Source organism: Alligator mississippiensis, chromosome 3 (assembly GCF_030867095.1).
Source record: "Alligator mississippiensis isolate rAllMis1 chromosome 3, rAllMis1, whole genome shotgun sequence".
Lineage (NCBI taxonomy): Eukaryota > Metazoa > Chordata > Crocodylia > Alligatoridae > Alligator > Alligator mississippiensis.
Genome location: NC_081826.1, coordinates 191412012 through 191429588, shown reverse-complemented (window position 1 = coordinate 191429588; position 17577 = coordinate 191412012). Strand labels below are relative to the sequence as shown.

The following is a 17577-nucleotide window of genomic DNA, read 5'->3' as shown; positions in this document are numbered from 1 at the left end:
GGGCCGTATAAGAGCGGGGCGGGGGCCACCTCCCCCTTGTGCATGTCCCTCGCTCCCTCTCCGCCGGTGCCTGCTCCCGCTCCGCTGCCCGCCTGGATCCGCTCGCATTGTCTCCGCCGGAGCCCGCCAGCCTGGCTCGCCTCGCCCCCCGCGGTATGGACCGGGGCGACCCCCCCCGCCTGCCGGGGACTTGTTGTGCGCCGAGCCGCTGCCGCCGCCTGGGCACGTCGGCGTCGCGGGGGCTCTGCCTGCTGCTGGCCGCGCTGTGCTGCCTGCGCTCCGTGCAAGGTAAGCGGGCTGGGGGGCGCGCCTGCCTGCCCGCCCGGCGCTGCCGCGCTTCCCTGGCAACCCTCTCCCTGCCCGCGTGTCCTGGCGCTCGCCCTCCTGGCAGGCTGCGTGGAGGGGACCTGCCAGCTGCATCTAGAGACTATGTGCATTCATCTATTTCCCTTCCCCCGCGGACGGGAGGGTGCTGCTAGTGCAGCCTCGGGGGAGCCCTGGACCAGCCGAGATCCCTCAGCCCTGGCAGCTTTTTCCTGGTGATCTGTCTCTCTCTTTCTCTTCCTTTTTCCCCCTCTCTCCCTACCTGGGAGAGACTGCCTTGGTGGGGCTGGGCCTGGAGGCATGTCAACAAAGAAAGGGATCCTACTAGGGCTGTTGCTGTGGCTCTAGCTTTTTTTTTCTCCCAACTTGCTGGCCCCACAGTTCACCTGCAGCTCAGTCCCTTGTAGAGATTTTTTTCACCCCCTCTTCCTTTCTGTTGTGTTCTGCTTTAACTCCTTCCCCTCAGCAGGGCTTCTGCCCCCTGAAGCAGACTGAGGACCCCACAGGGATACCCCTTCTCTCCCACCATCCTCCTAGAGGAGCTGAACTTGAGCAGAGTTGCAGGGGGTGGGGGATGTGACTACCAGGGCTAGGGTTGGATTAAAATCTTGCCTAGTCCCTGCTTGAGGCCAATTGTAGTCTCCATTGTTTGTAGAAGTGTTCTTTTGGCTACTGGTGGGGAAAAATGTCTGACAAGTTCTATCTCCTGAGTCCCTCTGAATGATGGATCCTTACCACTTTACTTTAGTTGTGTGCACCAAAAGCACTGCTAATGATGAGCAGGGTCCTCAATCTTTTCTCCTCTTTTTTTTTTTTTTTTTTTTTCCCCCCCCCCCCCCTTCATTATTAAGAAAACAATGCTGAGGTGGGACTCATTGTCTAGCTTAAACCTGTGATGTTGGGGGTTTTAATTTTTTTTTTTATTTATTTTTTTTTAAATTAAAACAAATGTCGGAGTGATAAGGTAAGACAGTCTGTTGGCTCCCTTGGGGAAAGAGTCATTGGACCTGAGATTCTGGTGGGGTCTTGAGACTCATTAGGATGTGTTTTGCATGGGTTTGTTTAGCATCTGGCAGCTGCTACACAGCAGTAACTGACATGATACCTTTTTGGGGTTTGGTAACAGTAAGTTAATTGAGAGAATGGCAGGTGTTAAAATGCACCTTTAACTCTGCCAGGGCAAACCAGGCCTCTGACACTAAACACATGTGGCTAATAACTATTTGCCTTGGGCAAGGGGCATGCCCAACACCTCATTACAAAGCTGCTCTTGCTAATTAAAGTGGGTGTTCCTAGGACCTGATGGTGGGCAAGTATCTTTTTAAAAGTTTACAGCTTAGTTGTGCTGTCCCCTGCACCCAGTCCTTGGAGGTACAAAGTGGTGGGACTGGAAATCCAAACTGGTCTGTGTTGCCTGTCTTCCTCTTTCCTATCTGACCCAGGGCACTGAGTTCCTTCTCTTCCTCCTTGATCTGAACAAGCTTCCAGTAAAGGTCATAATGGGATAAAACTACTCAAACCTGAAGGGGACTCTAGAATAGCTTGGTGTAGCCAAGCAAACTCACTGGCTCTTGCCTTCTAATAGTCTGACAAGAACTGACCAGAGTAGTCTGTTCAGGCTCTTGCTCTAAAGAAGCTCTTTGGGCCACCTTAATAACAAATTGGCAATTCCAACTTCTGCTAAGGACAATCCTGAAGAAGGCAAATTAGTTCTTGCTTGAGCTCTTTTAGGCTTCCCAGTCCAATACTATAAGCTGTTGTGGTAACAGCACCACATGTGTGACTTACTCTGGCAACATCCATTGCTTCAGATAACTTGGTCACTCCTGGAAAGTGACCATTTGCCCTCTGGTCATGTAGTTGCTTCTGATCCAAGTTAGAGTTGCTAAGTGTCAATAGTCTGGGAGATTTAACTGTTATAGACATTCTTGGTCTATACTGCCTAGCATGATGATTACAAGCCCCTTAATTTGGCTTGGAGTAAATAATTTGGCATGTGGCTCTTACATTTTATAGTATTGTTGTTGGCTAAACTAACATGCAACAGGGCATGTAATTCAGCTTTCAGCTAGGATGGTCTCCATCCAATGTAGGGAAGAAATACTCTTACTAAAAGGGGTAAATGATCAGCTAGAGTCTGTTAGCTCCATGGGTCTTTGTAGCTATATGGACAGTTGAGTGATAACTTCCTAAATGATGCTAAGGTGTGATAGTGTCCCACAACCCCAGGTCCCTAGATTTAATGCCACTATTAAGTGCTGTCAGAAGTTGCTTCATAGCATACTTTTAAAGTGCTTAAGTTTAATTAGCCAGCTAGGCTTGCTGGTCTTACTGGACTGCAGGAAGAAAAATCCAAATTCAGGTACCTGAACTCCCTGAAATGCAAGTTTGGGCCATGGCAGAGAAAAGACTAGAACTAAGACTTTTGTCTACAGGTAGAAATGGGAACCAAGCTGAGCTTGATGTCTAGATGGGCTGGAGACATTCTCTCCAGTTGTTCCAGTGGACTGGAACAACAACAGGAAGTTGCACAAAGAACAGTTGTTCAGAGCACATGCACAAAGTATCCTGTCTCGGACCACTAACTCTTACCAAATGACAGTCAGCTCATTTAACTCTACACTGGAGTGTAGCTTTTGCAACTCTCCTCTTGGTGGAGAAGTCTATAGTCAACTGAGAGCACTAGACCATCAAGAGTTTCGATGATGGTAAATCTACCTTTTTTTTTTATAAGGTACAAGTGTTGTATCTAGGTTAAAGGCTTACTGCTAAGCTTTTTGTTTTGTTTGTTTGGTGTTTTGTGTGGTGGTTTTCCCCCCCTTACTCTGAGCTGTGAGATTTGCAGATGCATGTTAGTGCTTTTAGGCAGTCAGCTAAGGCAAGTTTGCTTTCAGGCAGCGCTTGCTTGCTGAAATGAGATGGGCCGTATCAGTGACCCAAATGGATATAGATTAAGTAGTCTAACATAACTAGACTATGACTTCCATAAATATGGACTTATTCCCAACCTGAAGTTGGGTGATAAAACACTACTATTAATGAACTGCATTGACTGGTGAACCACAAGCTCTTGGTTGATGGATAACAACATTAAATATTGCATAATAACTTGTAATCTGATGGGTTTCATCAAATGAGTCTAGCTGTTCTGTCTTTAGGAACATCTTTATTTCTGCAGCCTAACAAAGCAATGTTAAAGGGGAGTAAATGGCCTTTTTAGCTTAGTAGGGTATTGAGCTACAGGGCTTCTCAGTTGCTACACTAGACCATTCTGCAGGTGGGACTTTTACCTGCCCCCCCCCCCCCTTGTTCCCATATGTGTCCTAATGCTACCTGTGACCATGTGGTAACAAAATAAGTGGCTAACAAGTTGCACAGTAATCTCCCACAAATTCAACTGCTTCTTGATGTTCCTGACTAACATAATGACGACAATGCTTGCATATGGGTTATATTTGGCATCTTATAGACTCCAGACAATATCTTCCTAGAGCTAAAAATAGATGCCTTTAAAGTAGCCTTGATGCCAAGACAAAGTAAAATTCTCCACTTGTTGCATCATTTAGTGGATTGAAAGTCTTGCATCATGCTGTATTCTAAACCTCAAGATGCAAAATAAAGCTATTCAACCCTAGTTATGTTTGCCTGTTGGGGATAGGCAATGCTTGCCCTAAAGCTTGGCTTATGGGTTTGGGGGGTGGTTTTGGTTTCAGGGGTTTTTTTGTGGTGGTGTTTTTTTAAATATGACTCTGCATGAAACCTGTACTTAGTTCCATGCATTTGTTAAAGAGCTGGAAACAATACAAACATCAACCTGAATTGCAGCTGCTTGTACCCATGTCTCTCACACCCTGACTCCAACTACTTCAGTGCTGTGAACCAGTGGTGGTTTTAAACTGCAAATGCTTTCCTTAGACTTAAAATATTACCTGCTAATGTTCTTCCAGCTGGCAGACTGCAGTCAGTATTGGGGAGGGAGGAACAATCTCCTCTGCAGCTCTGCCCAGTGTACCTTCTCTAGGTGAAAAGAGGCTCTTGCATGCCTCTGTACCTAAGATAAATGGGTCTTCTTTTATAAAGAAGGCTCTGCAATATTTGCCTGCTATTCCTCATTTTTAATGAGAGGTGTGAAGTTTAAACTAGCTGAAAACTGAGCCTTGACCATTATCACTGGCACTCAATTGTTAAACAGTTCCCACTTTGGAAAAATGGGAATAAAATTTGAAGTCTACAAAATCTACTGTCTACAAGAGAAGTGGCAAGTACTTGGAAGGCAAAGGTAGAAAGCTTTGTTTTTTAACTTGAATAATAGTCTGTGCTGCAGGTGCCTACCATATCCAAAACGGATCATAGTCCATCAAACTGACAATACTATAAAAACAGCCGATTGTTATAGTTTCCTTAACTTAACAGCTATCTCTAGTGACACCCTTGGATCCATGAGTGAACTTGCAGACATTCCTGACTACTTGCCACTTCAGAGTTCATGAGACCACAAACAACTTATAATGACTCGCTGATTTGTAGTAAGACACTTAATCCTTGCCTTGGGCAAAAAATCAGTTTTTGATCAACTGAAGCACTGGTGGTACATTAAATGTAGTTGGATTAAATGGCTTGATTCTCTTTTTTTTTTTTTTTTTTAAGGTGCAAGAGCAAAATGTGAAGAATCTCAATTCCAGTGCAATAATGGACGTTGTATTCCCTTATTATGGAAATGTGATGGTGATGATGATTGTTCTGATGGCAGTGATGAACGTTCCTGTGGTAAGCACTTGAACACTCCACTTCTGAATTTTTACTTGGGGGAGGGGGAGAGAATTGGAGAACTAACTGTGCATGTGCAGCTCTCCTAGTCATGCTTTGTGCAGAGGGAAGTGCCTCTAAGATCAGATCCTCTGTAGGAGGATAATCTTGCCTGCACAACACTTGACCTCCAAGGTTGCCATGATTTGGTATTTTAAATACTTTTTACCAGTGAGATCACTATGGGACTACAGCTTCTTTCTTGCTGGCATTGAATTTTGTCTAGCCTCCAACTTCCAGCATACCTAATTTTTTCCTCTTTAATTGAGGATTAGCCAATGTAAACTTTCAATTCAGGCCTTTGACATATGCATCTGCTCTACAAAAGCAGAAGTGCTAACCTCAGTAGATCTTTGCTTAAGAAAAGAATTAAAACCAAAGGCAAAGTGGACATAATCATACAGGTGATATGAAAGACTCTGCCACACAAAGTAATTCAAACAGCCATTCTAATCCACACACTTATCATGCCTCCAGAGCCACTGCTGGAACTCTTAATAGCACTAATTTCCCACTTAACCATCTGTAGTAGATGGCAAGTCCTTCCATTCCATACAGCAACATTTGAGAGACATTTGTGGTGTGTTTTTGTTTTTTTTTTTTTTTTTTTTGGTTTAAACCAAAACATGCTAGACATGCTGCTGTTTACTATTAATCTTTCTGATGTTAAGGTTACCTCCTCATGCTCTTAGTTTCTTTTAAGAAAGTATTAAAGGCTGTGAGGCCTGCTACTTGAATGCTGTCAGCTGCTGGATGAAATGCTACCAACCTGATCAAGGCTTTAGCGCTACAAAACCAGTCCTTGTAGCTAAGCAAGCAGTTCTTCTCTTACAGTGAAGAAGACATGTGCTGAATCTGACTTTGTATGCAGCAATGGGCAGTGTGTACCAAACAGGTGGCAGTGTGATGGAGATCCAGACTGTGAAGATGGATCTGATGAAAACCCAGAACTGTGCCGTAAGTGAGCTTGTCTTATGCTGGCAGCCAAATTCCACCTGGACAGGGAACTGCAATCTCTTAGCCCATCATCCTAACCTCCAGTCTTAAATTTCTTCCCTCCAAAGGAAGGAAGAAATTTAAGTACCTGCTATATTGCTGTATACTAGCATGGGGGCAGCCAAAAGCTGAAATAAGTACACATATACTGCCCTACATAGTTTTCTGGCTTGCCTCTTATTCTCTACTTAGCCACACATCTAGTGCTTCCAATTGCTAATGGAAGTGAAGGAACAATTGTTCCAGAACACCCAATATGCCAAGATTTCATGCCATGTCAAACTTGGCGGACACAACTGTGTTGGCATTAATCTGAAGTCTAATGCTACAAGTGACTAACATTACTGTGCCAAGTGAAATGCAGAGTTCGAGTAGTTGGTTCATGGCTCTTTTACTAATGTAAAAGCTTCAGTGTTGAGACTCCTGAAATTCAGTCCTACACTTCTTCACGTCAGTAGAATGACTAAACTTGACCAATGGTACTAACTTGGAGCTGCTTAGATCTAAATTGATTCTTCAACTTTCTCATAGATATGAGAACATGCCGGGTAAATGAAGTCAGCTGTGGTGCAAAGTCCACTCAGTGTATTCCTGTGTCCTGGAAGTGTGACGGTGAAAGAGATTGTGACAGTGGTGAAGATGAAGAGAACTGTGGTAAGGGGGGGGGGAGAGTTCCCTTGCTTGGCCTGAAGGGAGCCAAAGATTCCCCATTCCAAGGAAGTCACTAAAATAACTGCAGCTAAGCCCACCTTGTAACAAGCAGGCTGGTCTTCAAGTCTTCCTCAGTTCAGGTGGCCTCTCAAGCAGGCCTATTTTAATATCTGCTATAGTACTAACTTCAGTTGGTATCTGTGGAAACTGCTGTCAAACCAGTACTCAAGGAGAGTCGAGCACCTCCTTACAGATGCTTGGCAGCAATGAGTAGCCAGTTCTTTCCCCCTGCCTCTTCTCCCTTAAAGTGTGCTCAAAGCAGTGACATTTAACAATATAAATAAACATGTGTAGACCTAGTTTACCTATAACTTTGCTTTACCACTGTTACTTTAATCAAGGGCTTAAAGTGTCTGGAGGTAAAGCACTTGATACTATAAATATCTGATAAGCCAAGAGTGCCTAGCTCTTTAAGACTTGCAAAGACAACAGAAAAAGTGTCAGCTAAAGCCATCTACTTCCTAAACTTGGACCCAAGGGTCTCTAACTTGTTTAACATGATAGTTTGTCTTTATGTGGCCTATATAGGTTAAGATGGCTCTGAACTCGAGCTTTCCTTTTCAGAGGGAACAGGCTGGGGAAGAGTAAACCTTGTTCTTCTATAGTCAAAGAGCCATCTAAAGGCCCAGAACTGTACCTATACAGTTCTAGCATTGCATGACTAAATAGTTTGGCAACCCAGTAAAAAACCACTATGGGACTATGCCAGAGCACACTAAAACCTAATCCTGGGCTTCCAGAGAGACTCCTTAAAATGAGAATAAACCTGTCTTTTTACAAGTAGTAAACTATATTCAGTACAAGCTCCTGAACAAGTGCTGTCAGGTGGCCACAGTGAACACCAGCAGTAGCCTGCTAATGAACATAAGGAACCCTGAAATTGCAGTAGTCTTGACTTGATTGGGTCATGTTGAGATGCTGTCACTAAGTGGCCTTCTATTTCTCTTAGGCAATGTAACTTGTAGTCCAGCAGAGTTCACTTGCAAAAGTGGACAGTGCATCTCCAAAAACTTTGTCTGCAATGGCCAAGATGACTGCAGTGATGGTAGTGATGAACTAGACTGTGCACCACCTACTTGTGGAGTCCATGAATTCCAATGCAAGAGCTCTACCTGTATCCCAATTAGTTGGGTATGTGATGATGATGCAGACTGTTCAGACCAGTCGGATGAATCTCTGGAGCAGTGTGGCCGTCAGCCTGTCCCTCCTGTGAAGTGCTCTCCCAGTGAAGTACAGTGTGGCTCGGGGGAATGCATTCACAAGAAATGGCGCTGTGATGGAGATGCAGACTGCAAGGATGGAAGCGATGAGATAAATTGCCGTAAGTAACAGTCCCAAGCTCCCAGTAAAAGCAAACTTCCTAGGTCTTGCAGACGCGCTCATCTCAAGCTTTGAGTCATCTCTCCCAGACTACAGGAGAGACTTCATAATTTTCAATTTGTTGCTACTTTTGCAGCTTCTCGGACTTGTAGGCCAGACCAGTTCAGATGTGAAGATGGGAACTGCATCCACGGTAGTAGGCAATGCAATGGTGTCCGAGACTGCCTGGATGGAAGTGATGAGGCCAACTGTCAAAATGGTAAATGCACACCTATGTAGGAAAGGGTTTTAAAGGATCTTGACTTGAGATGAATACTTCAACAGTATTTTGTCTTTTGATAGTCAATCAGTGCTCTGGACCTGGCAAATTCAAGTGCAGAAGTGGAGAATGCATTGATGCCAGCAAAGTCTGTAACCAGCAGCAGGACTGCAGGGACTGGAGTGATGAGCCCCTCAAGGAATGCAGTAAGTGAAGCATCACTTGCTGGTCCTGTCTACACTTGAGCCTACCTAACTTGATTACTGACTAGTATTTGCAGACTTTTTTAGATGGTCAAGTCTTTGACTATAGAAGTTAAGTTTTTTTTTTTTTTGTTTTTTTTCCTAAGAATGTAGGGGGGGTGGGGGGGGTTTGTTTGTTTTTGTTTTTTAACCATCCAAGTGACCAGTAACTTCTAAAAGCTGGTGCAATTGTCTTAGCCATACTTACATAGTTGGTGGGTCATAGTGAAGTTGCCAGTAAATAAGTCTTTTTGGTCCTGATGAACAGCAACTAAAATACCCACTACTGCTATGTAGTCTGAAATACCACCTGTATAAGGACAAGGTGCTAAAGCAGTGGGGTTTCTTTTTTTGTGGTTTTGTTTCATTTTTTTTTTTTTCTCTTAGATGCCAGTTCCTAATGCATTCTGGAAATATCAAGTTATTTATTGGTTAAACTTAACACTTGTACTAAGTCTTCCCTAATCTTTCAGACCTTAATGAATGCCTGGTAAACAATGGTGGCTGCTCCCATATCTGCAGAGACTTGATCATTGGATATGAATGTGACTGCCCAGCTGGTTTTGAGCTAATAGATAGGAAAACATGTGGAGGCAAGCATCTACTCACCTTGGGAAGGGGAGGGGACTACTTGAGCAGACCTAGAGCAAGTAAAAGTAATCCTGTCTTCGCTCCTAGATATCGATGAATGCCAGAATCCTGGGATCTGCAGCCAAATCTGTATTAACCTAAAAGGGGGCTACAAGTGCGAATGTAGTCGTGGCTACCAAATGGACCTAGCTACTGGAGTGTGCAAAGCAGTTGGTAAGTGCAATTGGGGGTGAAGTCTATAAAGTTATCTGGAGATGGAGGATGCAAGACTACTTCAAGCTCTGACTGCTCCACAACATGAAGCAGCTTCTGCTGAAGGCCTAAAATATAACAATGGTAGTCATTGACCAAGAAGTTGGTCTTTGAGACCAACTTCACACAAGTGACTGTACAGTATGTGGCTTCACTGGAGAAGTCCTTATACAATCCACTGATCTTCCTATTTAACTTACTCCCATGTTCCCCTTCAAGCCCCACAGGTTTTCCCCTACATGTCCACATCTTTGGAGTTCCAAATTTGGCAGTATTTGAGCCTCAGGTTGTCAGCACTAAGTGCTCGAGAAGCAATCAAACCAGTAGAGGCTAAAGGTGGTTTTGTTTTTTGTTTTTTTTTAAATCTACAGACTTGTAGAAAGGAGTGTAGTACTGCTTAAACTTGTCTAGAATTGCAAATAATCCTAAACTCCCCCCCACCCCCCACAGGAAAAGAACCGGCTCTAATCTTCACTAACCGTCGGGACATCAGGAAGATTGGCCTAGAAAGGAAAGAATACACCCAGCTGGTAGAGCAACTGAGAAACACTGTAGCACTGGATGCTGATATTGAAGAGCAGAAACTTTACTGGGCTGACTTTAGCCTTAAAGCAATCTTTAGGTAAATGGCTCTTCTCCTTCAACCCAGCTGTCTTAAGTTGTGGCCATCAAGCCACTATCATGTACAACAAAAGCACTAACTAAGGAAATGTAGCTCTTATTGTTTAACTTGGAACCAGTTTTTGTTAATACTTTGGTTTGATTACTGTCACCTTCTTGAAAGTCTAATCTTGATCAATTCTGTATTGGAACAGGGCCTTAATGGACACTAAGGCTATACCTATACTCCTCTGTAGCTGGCCTGCTTCCTTAGGAAGTTAACCTTCAGTATGTCCTAAAATTCCCTGTACTGAACCATCCCTATAGCCTGCAAGTCAGTTTAAGGGACTGCCAAGCTAGGTAAGAGCCTACTATTCTTGCTTGTAAGAAGTTGACCCTCACATAATACCCAGTGCTGGGACCTCTGCACTCAACTCCAACTTGCAAGCATTGATGGTGCAGATGCCTAGCATGTATGAATTCTGTTAGCCTTGATGACTAGTGTCTACAAGAAGGCAGTTATCCAGAAAGATGAGGTTAGGCTAGCTTCATTGATCAATAGCTCTAAATCAACCTTTGTCTTGCAGTGCCCCACTTGATACTCGTGACAAAGTAGGTAAACATGTTAAAATTGTAGACAATGTGCATAGCCCTGCAGCAATTGCTATTGACTGGGTATACAAGAATATCTACTGGACTGACTCTGCTCTGAAGACCATTTCTGTGGCTAGTATTGATGGCACTAAAAGAAGGATTCTATTCAACACTGACTTAAGAGAGCCAGCCTCCATTGCTGTGGATCCTCTCTCTGGGTGAGCTGAGTCTTAATTACTGTGACAAGTCTACTTACTGCTCTGTAATCTGTTCTACCACTAAAACTGGATAAAGGCTTAAACACTTTTTTGACTTGGTCAGTAAGGTAACAAACTTTTAACCCCAAGCTCAAATAAGTTCTATCAATGCCTTACTTAAAGCTTTCCTCTAACCTGTACAGTTACCTCAAATGACATAATAGCCCCTAGGCATTAAGTAAAAATGCCTTGCTTGTATTTCTTTACAGCTTTATGTACTGGTCTGACTGGGGTGAACCAGCAAAAATTGAAAAAGCAGGAATGAATGGATTTGATAGACAGCAGCTGGTAACAACTGAAATCCAGTGGCCTAATGGAATTGCACTAGGTATCTTTTTAATGTTACATCCTAAAAGACCAAGGGTTGGGGTGGCAAAATGATGCTTAAAATTGATGTGCCTAACTTTATTGAAATGAAGTGAATGCTTAACTAACAGTTTGTTACAGTGCAGCTGTCCTTTGAAGCATTAAGCTATTGCTCAACAGCAGGCCTCTTGAAAAGAGATCAATCCATGCTTGGAGCAGAAATAAAACTGTGTCACTGCTTCATTGAGGCATAAATAACATGCTCTAGAGTACTACTGCTGCTCCTTGTAAGGATGGGTATAGGGAGCAAATCATCCTGGAAAAGATGTTGCAGAGGAACACTGTTAAGGGAACCTCAAAATAGTCTCATTTAAAGCATTCTAAATAAGTTGCCTCTTGCTCTTTCTTACACTCTTTTCCTGTCTCCCCCAACAAGATCTTGTAAAAAGTCGCCTTTACTGGGTTGACTCTAAACTACATATGCTGTCCAGTGTGGATCTGAATGGCCAGGATCGTAGGATTGTGCTGAAATCACATGAGTTGCTTGCACATCCCCTTGCTCTAACCATATTTGAGGTAAGAATGGAAAGTTTCCTTGGCACTTTATGGGGCTAGACTGATCTACCTATAACACCTTTTTCTGTGGGGGGGGGGGGGGGGAAACCACTGAATGAGACTAGCTGGCCTAGAGTGGCTTGGCACAACTTCTTAAACTGTCAAGCTGTTGCAGGTTCTGTAAAGACTGTTGGTGCAGGTTGGCTGCTTGACCCAAGTCTTGTAACTTCCCTTACTCTTGGTGGACATGAGTAAAGCCCCACTTGACTGTACTGGAATACAATCACTCTTCCAACTTTTTCCCCCCCCCCAGGACCGTGTCTACTGGATTGATGGGGAGAATGAGGCCATCTATGGTGCCAACAAATTTTCTGGATCTGAATGGGTAACACTGGTGAACAACCTCAATGATGCACAGGATATCATTGTCTATCATGAGCTTGTTCAGCCTTCAGGTAATGGCTATAGCAAGCATTTTGGCTAGCTCAAACTTCCAGTTGAGGTATTTAAGTACCTTCTATTTGCTAAACTGGGCAGGCATTGGAGAAGTACTGAACCACCACCCTCTTTCCCCTATCTCCCATACCCCTGACAAACGGTGGCTGTTTCAGCTTCACTAATCAAAGTACACTTCCTCCAAATGGGAGGGAAGGTATCACACTTGTCCAGAGTCAACTTGCTGCCTAAAGTGAATAAGAACAGAGTACTAGATTTTTTTTTATTTATTTTTTTTTTTTTTATAATGCTCTTGCCAACATAATCTTCAATGGCCTAATATTGCCAAATGGCAAGGTTCTACATAGTAAAGTATCATTTAATAACAATGCTATACCATCATCTACTTTAAACTGCAACTTTTTTTGCCAACAGGCAAGGACTGGTGCCATGAGGATGTAGTAAATGGAGGCTGTGAGTACATGTGCCTGCCTGCTCCCCAGATAAATGAATACTCTCCAAAGTATACCTGCACGTGTCCTACTGGATACAACTTGCAAGAGGATGGCCTGAAGTGTTCAGGTATAGCAAAACTGCTAGAAGACTTTCCTTCAGGGACTTAAAGGACTCTTTTATCTTGTCAAAGACTATACAGCTAACATTAACTTTTTTTTATAAAATTGCTCTGGCCTACTCCAGAATGGGGATTCTGAAATGGCTTGATATAAAACCCTCAAGTATGCAACATCTCTACCAAATTCATGCTTTTGCTTCTGCATATTACATCACTAATGTAACTTTCATTGTGCTCTTTCATCTAGGGGAAAATAACTAAAGCTGCCATATGATCTGTGGCTAGATGGCTTCCATAGTTACAATGTATGATGTACTAATACATAATACTTGAGCATGAATACATACTGACTTTGGTCCAGGATAGCACTTCTAATTTTTCTTACTCTTGGGCTCTCCTTCCTAAATCAATGCACTCCCTGCTGCCAGCTTTAAAGCATGTAAGTGCTAGTTCTGCTGAATGGACTCAAACTGTCACAACTTTTCTTGCCCAGGTGAAATTCATACAGACTAGAATGGGTTGCTCTATACTTGCAGTTTGCGCATGCAGTTACTACCCAATTGAACTTGTAACTCCTGTATCCTCCTAAAATGACTGGAAACCAAATGTCTTACAAGAATGATTGTTACAATAGATGGTAACCCTTGCCTAAATCTGGCATCTCTTAATGTTGAGTCAAGCTTATGGCACTAACTTTTCAGCACTGTCTAGAAAATCCTTAAATGCAAACTGTTTGGAACTAAATAGCAGAGTGGAAAAAATTTCTTTGTATGCAACCATAGAAGCTTAAAGCCATAAGCTACCAATAGTCCCTTACCAAATATCACCACAGCCCTTCAGTGGGTCGGAGCTTATGAGCAGACAATGTTAGTCCTCCAACAATAAGCTGAAGCTGAAGCCGAAAAGCTAAAGGCCCTTTTCCTTTAAATTAAAAAAAAAAAAAAAAAAAATTGGGTTGATAATCATCTGACTAGACTAAACTACCTTTCAGCTGAGGCTGCAGCTTCCTAGCAAGTAAAAATCATTTCTTGCAATCCATTCTTCCCAGTAGAATCCAACTTAAATGACCATCCTGCCATCTGCTAAATACTCACCAGCATGGCTTAATAGCCAGCTATTTCAGAACTTCAGGATTAACTAGGTTCTTTTGGTGTGTGTGTTTGTTTTTTTTTTTTTTTTTTTATAACCAGTTTCAGGTACTGGAACTACTGTGGTTCTCTTTGAGACAAAAGATACCAGCACAACAGAAAAGTCATCTCTTGGACCAGTTCCTGGAGGTATTGGTCCCAATAACTTGCCTTTGCAACATTTTGCACATTATAACCAGTAACAAGCTAGCAGGAGAGAAGAGACCCACTAAAATATCTTGAACCCTATGCATGCAATTGGAACACATTTACCCCTTTTCATGTATGATCAAACACAAGCTTTACATGTGTGCCTTGGAAATTAACTCTAGCAAGTGTGTTTTTTTTTTTTTTTTTTTTTTTTTTTTTTGTTTACCTTGATGAGGGTCTCGACCTCCATGTCAAAAGAGCTGTAAATGTCTAGGATGGGACATGTATGAATAATGAGGACATGCCACTTCACTGAAGCAAAACAGTGTTTTTTGGTGTTTGTGTTTGTTTTGTCTTTTGGTTTTTTTTTTTTCCTTGCTTTCATTTCATCCAGACAAGCAGTTGATGGCTTTTGACAACTACCAACTCAACAGCAAGTACAACACCTAATGTCTTATTTCTTCCCCTAGGACGCAATCTCAGCAGTACAGTGTCAGAAGTAAGTTCTACTAAAAGAACTTCAGCTGCATGGGCCATTATTCCTGTATGTAAGTACAATTAATGAAATACCCAAAGTTTTCAAGTCTCTAGTTATAGCTCTAAAACTGAGTATGGCTACTTGCCTTGGCATTACTTGGTTCTAAAACAAGATGAGCAATCTAGGAGCTAGTCTAGTTCTAGAACCTCCTGTTATTCGGTCGATTAACTAAACTTAAGCTTTCAATCCCTGCTCTCATGGAATAGGTATGTGTTGGAGAATCCTGGGGGAGTGGCACTTTCTCAATGCCAAGTTACTTGTTTTGCAGTATTGGTGGCAATGGCTGCAGTAGGTGGTTACTTCATGTGGCGTAACTGGCAACACAAGAACATGAAAAGCATGAACTTTGACAACCCTGTCTACTTGAAAACCACTGAAGAAGACCTCACTATTGATATTGGGAGACACAGCAGTTCAGTAGGACACACTTACCCAGCAGTGAGCAAACTCTAGCAATTGTCTTGACTCTTTTTTTGTGTGTGTACTCATTGTTTGTTTTTTCTTTCTTTCAATTCTAGTCTAGGGATGAGCCTAAAATGCTTTTTAGCTTGATCCATAGCTGAGAGTCAAAGTAGCAAGCCAGACTATTTTGTTAAGTTAGCTGAGAGTAAAATCTTGACATGTTTTCCAGTTACTGTGTTGGGAGGGTATGATCCAAACTAGACCCAACAGCCTCCTACATCACTCAGGTCACCCAGAGGAAGAGGTAGCTTAAGTGGCTCTGACAACCTAAACAAGTGTTCCTCTATTATTGGGTGATTGACACAAACAGCTCTTGTCTGGACTCTTTTTAGTGCCTGGAGCTGTAAGAACTCTTATGCATACTTAAGTCACTTCCAATATGACTTGCCTAGAAAGCCTTTACACAAGTAGGCCCACATCTGGTTGCTCAACAGAACTTCTTTGGAAGGGGGGAGGTGCTACTTACCATTTTGGTTTTAGTTTATATATACCCCCTTCCCCCCCCACCCCCCATGAATCTTTTCACTTCTGGGGGCAAGAGACAGCTAAAATGCAGTGCAAGGTGTACATGATGGTGGCAAAACTTGGTCTGACTACCTTTTGCCATAGGGTATATGTCTGGCTCTAAAAGGCATAACTCCCCTCTTGCATGTGACTAATCATGGAGATGTTTTTTTTTTTTGCTGACTTTAAACAGTGGGGTGCAAGACTAACATACTTCTATTCCTGTACAGATATCTATTGTAAGTACAGATGAAGATGTAGCTTGAATACCACAACTGGTGATCCTTCTTTCAGTCTACTTGTGTGCTACACTTTTTTGGATGGTAACCAGTCCAGTGGCTGAAACTCATTCATTCTGGAAGAATGAAGATTCCTCTTGTGAAATGGAGCAAGCTTGTATACTTATACAGCTTAACAATAGAAACTTGTAAATATTGTCCACAACAATTCAGCTTTTGATGGTTACTGTCTTACCTGTAACCCTTAAATTGGTCAATTGCCACCACTGACCAAATATTTTAAAGCACTTTCCATAGAAAGCCATATTCCAGCCACAACTTGTGCTATAGTGTACCACCTGTACATATGTGTATAGGCCATTTGTAAATATTCCTAGCAATCACTTTGAAGCACTTTGAAATACTTCAGATGTAAATTATTATAAACTTTTTCAATGGTTGGGGCAATGGCAATAGGAGAAAACGGGTTACTCAGATAAATTGCCAAAAATTTGTAAACATAAGTAGTTTTGTATGTCTGACTAAATTGCGAATCTTGTCTTTTGACCTCCTTGGAGGGGTGAAGAGGATGAATGCTCTTTAAGAAACCACTGTAAATTGAAATGCAAACATTAATTAAAAACCAAGCAGTAAAATATATAAGTTTGTCTTCTCTTCTTAAAAAAAAAAAAAAAAGACTGCCAAGAAGACCCAGGAGAACTTAGCTTATAGGGAAGCTTGTACTTCCTTTATTCATCTCCCCAACCACCCCAAAGGGGATTGGGGGGGGGGGCAGTATGCAGTACTGAACAAGCAAGGCAACTGGTAACCCAGCACTACATCTCTTAATACACCAGGCCAGTGATCAGCAGAGCAAATGCTAAATCAAAAAAGGTAGTGCCTCAGTTGTATTTAGTCTTTTGTTTGGCTTGTAGTGTTATCTGGTGCTTCTTTCTTAACAGAAGTACTGACCTTCTACCAAGAATTTTTCAGATGCTGGTAATCGAGACTGACTTTGTAGCCTGTAGTAGTGATCAGTTGTGCATAGGGGGGATTTTTCTCCCCATCACCACTTTAAAGGGGCTTCCAGGCATGTAGAGGTCTTCAAAGACTATTGTGGCTCTTATTTACTTGCTGAGTCTGACTCTGACCTGTGCTTGGCTTAATAGAATGGATTTAAGATTTACAGGTAATGCCACTACATAATTCTAGCAAACTGCTATAGTATAGGTAGCTCCTTCTTTCTCTGTAATCCCAGAGAGCTCCTTTCTCTTCCAAGGAGATTCACCTAATATGTGAGGGATTGCAAAAACCCAATTCTTGCTTTAACTTTTTTTTTTTTTCCTCTTCCATCTATTTGGCAATGCATAGGATGAGATTGCATGCAGTACTAGTAGCAGCCAGTTGCCACTGGCCACCTGGCACTGCTGCCACCCCCCACCTCTGCAGGCAATTGCCACTGAGTGCCAGTTAGCAAGTGTCACTCCCCTTCCCTTCCTACCACCATGGCTGCCTGCCAGAGCTCTCCCTGCTGGTGGTTGCTGTGCCCCCCAGCTTTCAGGGGTACACGCTATTCATACTGGCTATTGTGGTGTTCTAGTGATGCCAACCCAGGTGGGCAGATGCTAAGCTTCCATATGTGAGCAGCACTTTAGATTTTGGCTAAAAAGAAAGCGGGCCTAAAAAAGCTTAAGGAATCACAAAAGGTTCTGTTGCTACCAACAGCAATATCCATTCTACAAATTACTTGTCCTGA

The 17577-nt window shown here is 42.6% G+C and overlaps 1 protein-coding gene across 3 annotated transcripts; it reads left to right on the top strand.

Annotated features, from left to right (window-relative positions):
* The first annotated feature begins 144 nt into the window (after positions 1-144).
* On the top strand, positions 145-16484 carry VLDLR (very low density lipoprotein receptor). 3 transcript variants are annotated; one of them, XM_019478162.2, is made up of 19 exons: positions 145-288; positions 4972-5091; positions 5965-6087; positions 6658-6780; positions 7787-8158; positions 8294-8416; positions 8500-8622; positions 9132-9251; positions 9337-9462; positions 9952-10123; positions 10689-10913; positions 11162-11280; positions 11695-11834; positions 12127-12268; positions 12684-12830; positions 14013-14099; positions 14570-14647; positions 14906-15075; positions 15834-16484. In XM_019478162.2, the coding sequence occupies exons 1-19, from the start codon at positions 156-158 to the stop codon at positions 15867-15869; spliced, it is 2679 nt and encodes an 892-aa protein (XP_019333707.1). In that variant the 5' UTR covers positions 145-155; the 3' UTR covers positions 15870-16484. The 3 variants fall into 3 exon arrangements, with proteins under 3 accessions (XP_019333707.1, XP_006260318.2, XP_059580746.1); XM_006260256.4 differs by lacking the exon at positions 14013-14099; XM_059724763.1 differs by lacking the exon at positions 15834-16484 and having other exon boundaries at positions 14844-14958.
* The last annotated feature ends 1093 nt before the right edge of the window (positions 16485-17577 follow it).

What these genes read in the sequence shown, in the direction of transcription:
- VLDLR (XM_019478162.2), top strand. Translation starts at nt 156, where the DNA reads ATGGACCGGGGCGACCCCCCCCGCCTGCCGGGGACTTGTTGTGCGCCG. An exon ending in CAGTGATGAACGTTCCTGTG is followed by an intron (nt 5,092 to 5,964) that starts GTAAGCACTTGA and finishes CTTCTCTTACAG; the next exon opens with TGAAGAAGACATGTGCTGAA. An exon ending in TAGGACACACTTACCCAGCA is followed by an intron (nt 15,076 to 15,833) that starts GTGAGCAAACTC and finishes ATTCCTGTACAG; the next exon opens with ATATCTATTGTAAGTACAGA.